Consider the following 12,965-nt stretch of genomic DNA (forward strand, 5'->3'; position numbering starts at 1 on the left):
TATGAAAAGGAGGCAGTGATCTACAAAACTCAGGGAAGGGCTTCTACATAAAGTGCTAACAATAAGGGGCACAATCACAGCCTACGGTAATCCATCCTTAATAGGAGTCTTTTTTTGGATAGCGTACTTCTATGATCAGATTCCGCTTCTCCCCAAACCCCTGTGAAGAGCTTTTATTGTTGATGATAACCCTTTCGGGATTTCCAGTTCCCTTAATTTCTCCAAAGGATCTCCCACTTAACCAGGTCAAAAGCTGCCTAAACATTGTAGAAACAGCACAATAAGTTGTGCTTCGTTTCTATCGACTTTTGAGCTCCTATCCTGAAAGAATGGTGCAACTTAAACTGACTACCCTTAAAACCACCTTCTTCAATTGGAACGTGATCTTTTTTCACAATTCATTCCATTAAAAGGTGAAGGATAAATTCTCCATATACTTTGGCACCAATATCCATATATTTATAAGTCTATCTTCATTCGGATGTGAACAGTTCCCTTTTTTATAAATCGGATTATCTGCTTTCTAAGATGTCTTCAGAAAGTAATTTATGTATGAATACTAAAACAAAAAAGGTGACCACCAGTTGTCTTAATTATTATTGCTGTTAGGTTCCTGCTGATCTGGAAAGAAAGAAGCATAATGACATGTTTACACATTTTTTCAGAAATTCCACTTAGCAGGTCTTCATCTTTCTCAAATTCCTTTGGAAGAGAGTCAGATTATTCACCTCCTGTTCATAGCAGCATGAACTAACTTCCAAAATGTAATTGAATCTTTAAATGGAATTACACATCATGTGATCCTAATATTTATTTATTATGTGCTTTCTTTTTACTTTTTACTACTGACTTACTTTCTGACATCTACCACATTACTCCCTTTTTCATAATATCTTCTCTACCCTTCTCCTCTCTATTCTTTAACCTCCTTAACTGGCTTTTTAGGGATTGACAATGAGAATTAAACCACCTCTGTGTCCATTGTTTATTTTCAAAAAAGCATTATCATCCTTCTAAACTTCAGTTTTCAAACCTTTACCGCCTCCACCCCCCCTTCCTTATACCATCTTTTTTTTATGGGTGTGAATACTTTCAAACTTACTAACCTTTATATTCATGTGAAATTTTGCAAAGCTTCAAACTATTCCTCACTTTTACGGGCTCTTAGCCATCTTGGATACTCTACATCTAGCAAAAGTACCTTTTGGTTTTGCCCACGTACCTCAAACTATCACAACATACTTAATGGAAGATGGTTGTTATCGTACAATTTAAAAACTTCAGATTCAGCGATTAATCTAAAATACCAAGTAGTTATAAAGTCTTAATCAATTGGACCTCATTGTATTCCAGACTGAATGTTTTGGAAAATGTGACCTGGTTGAAAAGCGACCATTTTAACTTTACAACCCCTGGTTCTCCAGAATTAATTGCATATTACCAGCGAGCTTGGACAGTACACACTCAGGGATACAATAAGCTAATGATATCTCATTCAGGTGTAAATACTTTGTGAATTCAATTTCAGATGATTAAATCACACGTGAGTACAATTAAACCGATGGGGAACCTGTTCATTATACTACTCAAATCACCTAACAAATTTAATTGTCTTGCATGATATTGAGTTTGACACATATTGTCACATATACATTCACTACTATTACTAAATCTATAGTGGCTGAAATATACATATATGTGTGTGGGTGTGTGTATTACCTACTAGCGGTCCCTAGTAGGTAGTTATAGTTAGGACCTAGTTTCCATAGGAAAAGCGTTTTTTGACTTGGGTATATCTTTGGCTCCGTTTGAATCTTCATGAAACTTTTCTTTAAAATGTGTCCTCTAGGGTCTTGTTGTGCCTGGAAGGTTTCAGGGTGATCTGTCAATCGGGGGCAGAGAAAAAAGGGAATGGGGTCACAAAAGAGTGTTTTTCCCATGGTAATTCCCAAAGAGAATTTAGACACGAGTAAAGTCCGAACCACTGAACAGAATTACACTAATTTTGGCAGAAAGGTAGGTATTGGTCCAGAAAGTGCCCTTTTTGTTATTTGGTGTAAATCTGCTCAGTAATTTTGGAGATATTAAAAAAAAAAAGAAATGTGTATATCTGGGTGGAGTGTAAGCACAGATCTCATGGCGAGATCTGATTGGCTGTGAGCACTTCAACAAGGAAGTGCTAACAGCCATCTTGGGACCAATATACACGATAGCCCCCTGTTGAAATGCATTGTAGAGAATGGCAGGTTTTGAGGGTCACAAAAAAAGAACGTACAAAGGGTGATAGCAAATTTTAGTTACAATATAAATCATTTGTCGATGGTACCATGATCATTTTAGGAATTGTGGTGTGTCCTAAGGTGATTTTGCCCTGCTGGGATTTCATGAATCATGCTTTAGAGAAAACTGTTTTCCTATGTAGGTTATGGAAGGTGCTCCAGAAGCCAAAATGAGAGCATATTTTCTGTAAATTCACACTATCTTTTTCAGCTATATGAGAATGAAGTCGGACACTCTCCGTAAAATATGAACTTCCAACAGGAAGAGCCTGTCAGTGGATCCCCTTGTGTTCTACTGCAGTCATTCAATTTAGAAAGGAATTAAAATGAGGGGGTCATTTTGTCATAGAAATTATGTTTAGTGCTGTAGAATAAAAATTAGGAATCGTTTTTAAGTGAGTTCTCAAACTTTCTGTTCTATTTCATTAAAACATTCTGACATGCAGACTGAAACATGCACTTTCAACACCAGCAGCAGACTGCCAGTTAACTCCCTTATGATCAGCCGCTTTACTGTAGCCTTAGAACCCGCCGTAGCGGGCTCTACCGGCTATTAAAGGCCCGCTCCCGAGTTAAATGCCCGAGCCGAAGGCGAGGGCATTTAACAAGGGAAAGGGCCTTTAATAGCCGGTAGAGCCCGCTACGGCGGGTTCTAAGGCTATTAGAACATTCTGCCACTCAGGGCAGAATGTTCTCTTAAAAAAAACAAATTGCTCACGGAGCCCGAGGGGATTAGAATCCCCTCGGGCTCCATGAGGCTTTGTTCACAGCTGCTGCTGTGAACAAAGCCCATTGGAATGTTGGCGCTGCGGGCTTTTACCGGCCAGTAAAAGCCCGCAGCACTCCATTGTTTTCAATGGAGCTGCCAACTTCCAATGTTCTAATACAATGTTCTAATGAGCAGCTAAAGTGCTAACATTATAAATTTATGGTAAATGTATGACATATCTGAAAGCCATCTTAATGGAATCAACGATGAGAACTGAAAGCACTTTCTACTGAGGATACTGCAGTAAATGAGGAAATTTGGAAGTTTCATAGCAGATAAGTCTTTCAAGATGGCGGTCAGAGAAAAAAGAGCCCAAATGTAGCACAAATATTGGCCAAATGTAGCCTAAGTACAGCCCAATGACAGAAGTGTGCAAAACACTTAATTTCTTTGTTATCTTGCAGTTTTATATAGCACAGACTTGATCTGAAGGTATTGTAGTGCTTTTCATGAGCATCAGTTACATTACACAAGGACACATTCATTTTGGTTTTAGGCATGGAGCGATTAAGTGATATGCCTAGAATCACAGGATTTCGAGCTGAAACTCGAAGCTGGTTCCCCAGTTACAAGTCTGCAGCTCTGGCCATAATACCACATCCTTTCCCCTAAGTGAAACATATAATCAAGTGATCAACTGGATAAAAATACATAAAGATAGCAAATAGTTTAAAAGTGCTTTGCCACTATTTGAGAACTCAGATAATATGTAATCATTTTAGATTTTTAGAGCACTAACCATAATTTCTAGGGAAATAAGACCCTCATGTTTAGAATTTCTAATGGAAATGCTTCAGGTATTAGTTTTGATTACATCAAGATGATGTCAGGCATGCCGCACTTTTGTAATAAATATAGAATGTTAACAATATAGTTGTTCATTAGAATACCGTGGGGAGGCAGTGGTCAGGTGCACAGGCTTGGATAATTAAGGGCAGGGAGGAGGATGAAGAGACAACAGATTGACCATGCTGGTCCGACGGGAGGGACAGTCGCAGCACAACGGACCATGGAGGGCAGAGAAAAGGGAGCAGGGTCAACAAACCAACCATGCAGGACAAGCAAGAGAGGCTGTGGCAATATAACAGACAATTGAGGGCTGAAGGGAGAAGCGTTGAACAATCCTACACGCCAACAGACCCAATTTTGGCAGACGACTTCTGGTGTTTTAAGCCCAAAACGATTTTTTCTCCAAAATATCTCTTACCAAGTTCAAAATGTTGGCTCTTATAGTGCATTGGATCATGGAGGGCAGGGGGAATGGGGTAGGGACATGGATTTGGATAACAGAGGGCAGAAGGGAGATGGGCAGGGACACAAGCTTGACCTTACAGGTCAGGCATCAGGGCTTGCAGCAGTACAATACACCATACAGGGCAAGCGGGACTGCAGTGCAGCATAACGGACCATAGAACGCAGGGATAGGGCCATGCACATGGACAACAGAGGAGAAATAGGCGAGGGCAGCAAGCTGACCAATACGGGACAGACAGGAGGGGCAGTTGCAGAATAACAGACCAAGAAGGGCAGAAGGGATATGGCAGGGGCACGGCAGCAGACCACACAAGGCAGGAGAAAGGAAATAGGGGTCTGGTGCATGGACTCGGACAACAGAGGTTAGGAAGGAGGTGGATGAGGCAGCAAGCTAACTGTTCAGGGCTGGCGGGAAGGGCAGTGGCAGAACAACAGCTGCACAGGACTGTAATGAGGGATGGCAAGGAGGGGGAGGCAGGAAGCTTGGGTGGAGACAACACAATGCCAGACCAGGCGCTGCATCCAATCCACCCCCATGACCCCCCTTCTCACCCGTGCATTGCGATGGGTATCTTACTTAATGTTAAAAAACTAAGAAATTCACTGGAAAAACTAAAGGTTATAAGGATGTTATAGTTAGGAAAAAGAATGTTTTTTAAACTTAGAAATTCACCAAAAAACTAAAGGCTACAGGGACGTTCTAGTTAGGTTCAGAATTTACAGGCACACAACCACAGAAGTTCAGCTTCTATAGTTAGAGATATTTCACGTAACTATAATTCATGCCCTAAGGTAACTAGAACTCCCACCCTTGCCATGCACTTCTAATTTTACAAGATACTACATCACTCATGACATCCTCTATTACATCATTGACAATATCACTAACACTTGCAATAAAATTATTGATGAGAAAACTGCATGGAGAAGGAGCATGTTATAGTTACCTTAGGGCATGAGCTATAGTTATATGAAAAATCTCTAACTTTAATAGCTGAATTTTTATGGTTTTGTGCGTGTAAAATCTGAACATAACTATAACGCCCCTGTAAACCTACCTTTTAGTTATTTAATGAATTTCTAAGGTTTTTTAAAATTCTATTTCCGATCATAATGTCCCTGTAAATTTTGTGTGTATGTGTATATATATATATATATATATATATATACACACACACATACACATACACGGAGCAATCTGTTGACAGTAAAGAGTAATTTGCAACTTTCCGAAGTCTTCCTTCTATTGTGCAAGGACACGCTATTGTTATATTTAGACTTCCCGGTTCCACGGTCGGCCGCCACTGGCTATGCCTAGGTATTCTGGGATTTGTTTATTTTGATATATATAGAATAATTTTAGGCATCTGTATCCAATCACATTTGCTATTCAACAAGGTTACACTTCTAGCTGCCATAGTAGATATAAGACTTTATAGGCCTCCCATGGTTCATCCATTCAGTTTTCGTTTACATATGCGATTACTTGAATAAACCCCTCAAATATTGCCATATCCTCTCACAGTCATGTTTCCTGGAAACAAATTAGCGTTATACACAGCCTCAGTTTAGATAAGCGATAAGATTACAAACTTTGTGAATACCTACTCGTTGGGTGTCCAACTCACAGGATCACAACGTTTCTTTTGTGAATCAGAATCGTCATTAAATGCAGTATTCTTTCTATTAACTGACTTAAGTGTATTTAAAGGTTTGTGAATTGGACCATACTTATTTGTGAAAATCTTTGATTTCTTGTAATGTATAACAAAAATATATATTTTTAGGTATGTTTATGTAGCGGATGTTCTTGATCAATCTATCCATGTTTTCGAAAAATATGCCAACTGGTCTTTATCTCCAGTGAAGGTAGGAATTGATTTTATCATTCTATTTATTATTTTAAAAATCAGAACGTCTCCCTTTACTGTTCAGGAATCAAATGAAAAGTTAATCTCGGAAATGGTTTAAATGAATTGAAATATTTTGTGCTGCCTCTTTCTAAACCAAGAACTCTGGGCTCATACAACCTGTGAGTAAAAATGTAATGAGCTGTAACAAATAAAATAGTATGCTGGGACATCAAATTTCTCTGGAAAGGGGAGTTCCTGTTAAATAAGGTGTTTTGCAATTTCGCTCGTCTAAGGTAGAAATTCTTTGTATTATTAGATGTCTTTTTGTGGCAGTGTAATGATTCCTTGATCTGTGTCAGTCTTTCATTTGCGATCTTGTCACTGGCACGGCTGCCATTGTTAATGTGACAGACACTTACCCATAAAACCACTGTTAGTCTTCACCAGTGATTTTGTGTCTTTTTGCCATGTAGTACTTGACAATGAGTGGTGGGAAATGATCTGGCTTTTAGCTGCTGGTATCCGCTGTCTGACGTTGTTTATGGGAGAACTGTAGAGCTTTACAGCAACTGAACGGCAGGCCGACAATGTTGTCGATTCAGCTCCTGTAAACAGTACGTGTACAGCATTTTAGGCACGTTGTGTTTACAGGCGGGCATGAATTGTGCCTGTTGTGACAAGAATGTTTAAAGGGTGGAATTCAAGATTTGTGATCTGGCTAGCATCCGTCGTCCTGGCAACAATTTGAAAGGCAGTGATGGAGGCAAGTAGTGGATCAGGTATGATTCCAGATGGCTGCTGGTAGACCAGAAGTAGAGTGTTCTGGTTGTATGGAGTGCGTGTTGCTGATAAGAAGGTGGCTGGTGGCTGGTTGATGGCAGATTTGTATTGTCTTGAATGTAAGTTATCAAGGGGAGTCCTCAGCTTTGGACTGTTTGACTCAAGATATGTTATCAGTGATAGAAGGGGATGTTGCCGGCTTTGGTAGTGACCGGGGTCCAATACAAATTAAAGGGTTTGTATTGGAGAGAGGTGATGATGGTGAGGATGGTGCCATACAAGCTTTCTTGCCTGTGATGAGGATTATTTGGGAATCGATGGGAGCCATTGTGACATAGCACATTTAGGTAACCGTTTAAGAAGGTCTAATAGAGTCCCTAGGAAACATGGTTACTTGGTTGACATCCTTCCAAGGGCCCTAATTTGAGTGCCTTTCAATTGAGTTATTGTTGCTGCTGTTTACACAAAAGAGTCTTAGAAAAATAAGTTATTCTTTAGAAATAAACATGTGGTGGTGCATTGAAGGTTTGCTGGGTGACTCATCAGCCAAACTCATGGTTCCTCTACCTCATTTAGAGGCTTTCAAAAACAGTGCCTCAGCATGCTCCATTGTCAGAAACCTTTAACCTCAAGGCTCATCTGCTACAAGGCCGCCCAGGTTCCAGGGATGGTCGCCTTGCCCCATTGCGCCTTGGTCACTTTATTTCCCCAGAAGCACCATGGGAGTCACAGAGAAATTAGATTTTGGCCCCAGTGCATGGGGAGAAAGCATTCTACAAGGCAAGGCCAATGCAAAATGTCAATTCTATTAAGGACGTGGAGGTGAGGATTATGGTTTTCTTTCTTTCCTTTAATCAACAGCAGAAGTTAGAAGCAAAAAACACTTCCCAGAACACCCTGGGATGGAACTACAAATTTCAACAGCCAATCAACATTGTGTGCAGTCAATATCCTGATGCACCTCCTCAGGCCCTTCCTCCTTCTTGTCGCAAGATGAAGGTAATGGACGAGTCATTCACCTTTGCTTGCCTCAATACCTACCAGAAAAGGAAACACAACATCTGATCAGAAATCAAAACTATAGGCATCCTAATATTTGCTGCAAGAAAAAAAAACGTTAACATCAGTAACAAACATAGTACTCAGTTGACATGTTATGTACCATTATAAAGTCTGAATACTCTACTTAGTCTTAACCAGACCTCCTGTAGGAATACCATCCACCGGGTGGGGATAAGACAAGCCGTATCCGGGTGGGAATAATCCTCACCTCCGTGTCCTTAATAGAATTGAAACTTTCTGTTACGATAGCTAGGAAATTTTTCATTCTATGTCAGGACCGGAGGCGAGGATTATGCTTGTTCAAAGCTTATCCACCAATGATGCCATGTCCAACACTGGTTTAAAATAAAACCTCTTGAACATGGAATCTGATGACCAGTCGGCGGCATTGATAATATCTTCCAGTCTAGCACCCAGAGAAAAAGCTTTCGATGCCATGGCGCACCTCTGACCGAATGCGCCCCAAAACGAGCCATGTTGATACTTGCCTCCTGCGTAACCCATCTTACCCATCTGGCTATAGTTGGTGATGAGACAGCTTTAAAAGGCTTTCAAATGGAAATAAGTAACTGTCTCTCCCCTAGGGGGCAAATGTCCTCCGTTCCATTCTCGTATACCTTGAGGCATCGTACCACATACAACTTAGGCAAGTTATCAAAAGCAGGGTAAGAAATCGGTTTTATATCCGTTTTTATCTGCCTGGATACATGAAAAGTAACCCCTTGTGGCATAAAAACCCTACTGGAAAGGTCCAGGGCTCAAACATCCGAGACCCTTCTGCAGGAAACAAGGCACAGTAGCATCGCTAACTTGGCCAATATTTCCTTCCTTGAAAGGTATTCTATTGATTGGAAGAGATTAAGGACTAAATTGACATCCCATAAGTTTGAGTATTTGGGTTGCGGAGGGAGAGCAAGGCGAATACCCCTTAGCATTTTGCACACTAAAGGATGTTCTATCGGCAAACCCTGAATAGGATGATGACCTGCCGAAATAGCCGAGCGTTATGTATTAACGGTGTGATAAGCCATGCCCCTGGATGCCAAAGAAGCCAAGAAATTCAAGACTGGGATAACATCGCCCCCATGGGATCTTTTTTGTGTTGAAGACACCAACGTATCCACTTTGTCCATGCAGATTTATATCTCTTAAAAGTGCTGTCGGCCCAGGCTGCAGCCAGCAGTCTTTCAGCCTCTGATGAAAGGCCTGGGACTCCATCTTTCCCTGTAATCCTACAGGCCATGAGAGGAAGACGGCCTTGGAGAATCACTGGGTGACTTTGACCCAGTGGATCTTTCAGAATATCCTGATCCTGGGGAAGAGGGATTGGAAAATCCCAAGAAAGTTCCAGAAGAACCGGAAACCACACTTGAGATCTCCAAACCAGAGTGATCACTCCCACCTGCGTCTCCTGTCTGTGCAACTGTGCTGCCAGGCGCGTTTTGTTGAAGGGGGTAAAGGTGTAACCCTTCTCCCTGGACCAATCTTGGAGAAATGCGTCCATCGCCACGGCCTGTGGGTCCGGCTTTCAGCTGAAATAGCGGGGAACTTTGTGGTCCAGCCTTGACACAAAAAGGTCTCTCGTGAAAGGACCCCACAGTGCATTGAGATTCACAAAAACTCCTGGATCTAAGCACCACAAACTCGTGTCTGGCCCCTCCCTTGAACACCAATCCGCTCTCTGATTCGAGGACCCTGGAAGATATTCCACTGTAACGGATATATTGTATGTCAGTCAATATGTCCAAAGATCCTTGGCCAGATCTGCCAGGACTTTGGACCTGGGGCCCCCTAGGTGATTGATGTAGTGGACCGCTGAGCAATGGTCAATCTTGAGTAAAACCGAACAATTTGCCCTGTCCTTGGTCAAGCATTGAATGGCAACGGAACCTGCCAGAAGTTCCAGACAATTGATGTGGAGAGTTTGTTGGCAGAAGACCACCATCCTCCGGTGAAGGACTCCCTGCAGCGAGCTCCCCAACCAGAGCCGCTGGCTTTGGATTCTATGAATGTCAGGATCCGTTCCAGGCCTCCATATGAGAAAGTCACCATCTCATCTCGTTCCTTGCGTCCTCGGTCAGAAACACCTGATCCAAGTTGGAGAGGCCTCTGTGCAAGTGAGAGGCTTTAAGGCGTTGTAGAGCCCTGTAGTGTAGGGGCCCTGGGAAAATTGCCTGTATGGAAGAAGCCAGGAGCCCCACAATCCAAGCAATCTGGCGCAGGCATTTCTAGGGCCTTGAAATTGTCTTCCTTAACTCCCTGCGAATCTGCGCAACCTTGTGAGATGGCAGGCTGAGAGTCTTGTCTACCAAGTCTACGACAAAATCCAGAAAGGTTGTCTGTCTGAAGGGAGTCAAAGCAGACTTCTTGGCGTTGATCAAGAAACCCAAAATCTCTAGAAGAGAAATGGTGTACTGTAGCTGCTCTGGCAACCTGTGGGGGCACTGATCCATCAGCAAGAAGTTGTCTAGGTAGATGATCAGGCGCATTCCCCTCGCCCTGAGATGTTCCATTGCCGGCCTCAGAAACTTGGTGAAACACCAGAGGCCGAGGACCGGCCGAACAGCAGTCATGAATTCGTAGACCTGCCCATTCCACTGAAACTGAACAAAATGATGATGGGGGGGGAAAGATTGGCACCGCAAGGTATGCGTCTTGAAGATCCAGGCACACCATCCAATCGTTGGGTGCAGAAGATCTCACAATAGATGGATGCCTTCCATCTTGAAGTGCTGGTAGAATAGCCAGCCCTTGAACTCTCTCAAGTTGATCACCGGACACTGGCTCCCATCCTGTTTGTCCACCAAAAAGATGTTGCTTAAGAAACCCCAAGGGTGAAGACTGGTTGGGACTATAGCCGCTTTCTGGCACAACTCCTTCTCCTCCTTGTCGACCAACATTTCTTGTGAACACTAGGGGGTGCGAGTGAGAGACCTGAACAGGAGACCCGAAGAATTCTAGTTGAAATCCTCTGATGGTCTGAAGAACCCAAGGGTCTGAGATAAAGGACTCGCAATGTTGTGCGAAAAAGACCAAGCCTCCCCCATCCGGTATGAAAACTCCTGACATTATACTCACCGGATTGGGATCCTTGTAGTTGCCCCCGGAGGAACCCTTTGACTCCTCTGCCACGTTGACCCCTTCTGGTGGGGGAAGATTTCTCTGTGCCCGAGGTTGCTCGGCTGACCTGCGTGGGTCTTGACCTCTGGCGGGTCCTTGGATGTAGAAACTTTGGATCCACCTTAATCCGGAACGACCTGCACCTCTCTGCTGAGAGGCCACAGTTGGCATTCCCCACAAAGATTATAGCCCTCTGGGCCCAACCGGAAACCACCTCCGGGGACAAGGGTGTATCCGTCACCTTGGCCTGCTCCTCTAGCTCTAATATCTTCGTAAGGGGCCCAGAAATATCTAGCAGCTCGTCCTAACAGGCCAGCCATGACCTGGTGATCCCTTTTTGGGGTCCTTGATGAACTTTTGCAGAAAGGTGGCCATTCAGGTGTCTGTCTGGGATATAGTAGACCTTCCCTGGAAGAGATGGATGAGGGCATTACGCCCTCAACCGTGCTCAAACCTCTTTTTCTAGGGCCTGCACAGCCTGGTGGCAACGTATGCCGTGACCTTGTCACAGGGGACCCATTCAGAGGAGCAAGGATGGACTAAGACCTCAGGGTCTAACATGTCTGATGATCCCGTTGGCAGTGGGAGCTCCGATGAAGTTTGGGCTGGTCTCCAAGGCCTAGAGGGGCCTCTTCAGGGTCCGCTGATGGCAACAGAGAGAGAGGATCGCTATCTGGAGAGGGGTGCTCAGCAAAAGCCTGCTTCACCTTATCAAAGGCTGCCATATATAGCCCGCCCTTCATTTTGCGCTTAAGGGGACAGTGCACCGATTGCCCCCAATCTGACGATCCCTTTGCCAGGAGAGACAGGTTAAGTGGTGCTGTGTATGAATACGCCAGTTGAAGTACCCGCCTCTCCAACGGCTCAATTGCGGCTGCCACCGCCAGCTGGGTGGACACATCCACCGCGTGTCGCAGAATTCATTATCAATAGGAAGGACCAAGATGGTCTCTTCCTCAACATACTCCTCACCCTGCATACTGGCGGCGTAAGATGGGTGCAAAAATACAGCCCACTGGGGTCACTGAAAATATTCCGGTGGAAAAACTGGAGAAATGCCTGAGAATCGCTCAGAGTTTCCTGCTGGACAGAGTCCAATAAAATCAGGCACAGTGAGCAATTGAATAGGGGAAAAAAAACCTACAGCATTTCCCTGTTTAGAACCTTTGATAGGCGATTTGGGGTAACCACCTGGGGCCAACCTCCCTTTGGTTCTATAGGAGACAAGAGGGAAAAAACGCCCGACCCCTAGGCAGTGGTGAAAGCACTTGCTTGCGCATAAAGGGCATGTTCGCAGGAGCCTTGTGGCTCGATACAGACCCAGAACAGCCGAACGTCTGCTGCTGCAAATTTGAGAGGCACAGCGATGTGCCTAATAAAGACCCATATAGGGCTTCGGCTTCCGAGGCTTGCAGTGCTTGAAAACTCGCTATTGCGGGCTCACACTTCTGTCAAAACAGAGCCATGCCCACACGATCACATAGACGCGCGGTGTGCGTCGGAGCACTGCTCTGCCGGCGCACGGGGACACCGCAGTGCCTGCCGGGTGACTGAGCCACGAGTGGGGTCGAGAAAACGCCCCCACGGCTCCCCATGAGGAGAAAAACAATGAGTGCGTTGTTCAAGGATTGCACATGCGGTTAACAGTGAAATCGGAACCGGTTTGACACAAGTAAAGAAACAAGCATTTGCAATGCACTAAGGTCTCACATTTGTCAGAGTTACAGCTATTCCCAGTTGTAAACTCCCAACCGGATTTTTCTTGCATTAAAAGAAAAAAACAGTACAATCGCACTGCTACAGTTCACACGTAATAATACCTACTGGCAAAAGTGCAATTATGAACGT

General features: G+C 43.8%; 1 protein-coding gene across 1 annotated transcript in view; it reads left to right on the forward strand.

Moving 5' to 3' along the window:
* The window catches only part of LOC138262057 (serum paraoxonase/arylesterase 2-like), a 197,773-nt gene that overhangs the window by 141,542 nt on the left and 43,266 nt on the right, over window positions 1–12,965 (forward strand). Inside the window, exon 7 of the mRNA XM_069211746.1 lies at window positions 6,090–6,171. Within this exon, the coding sequence (XP_069067847.1) occupies window positions 6,090–6,171 (82 nt within the window). The remainder of the gene's footprint in view (window positions 1–6,089; window positions 6,172–12,965) is intronic.

The sequence above is a fragment of the Pleurodeles waltl genome, chromosome 10 (assembly GCF_031143425.1).
Source record: "Pleurodeles waltl isolate 20211129_DDA chromosome 10, aPleWal1.hap1.20221129, whole genome shotgun sequence".
Lineage (NCBI taxonomy): Eukaryota > Metazoa > Chordata > Amphibia > Caudata > Salamandridae > Pleurodeles > Pleurodeles waltl.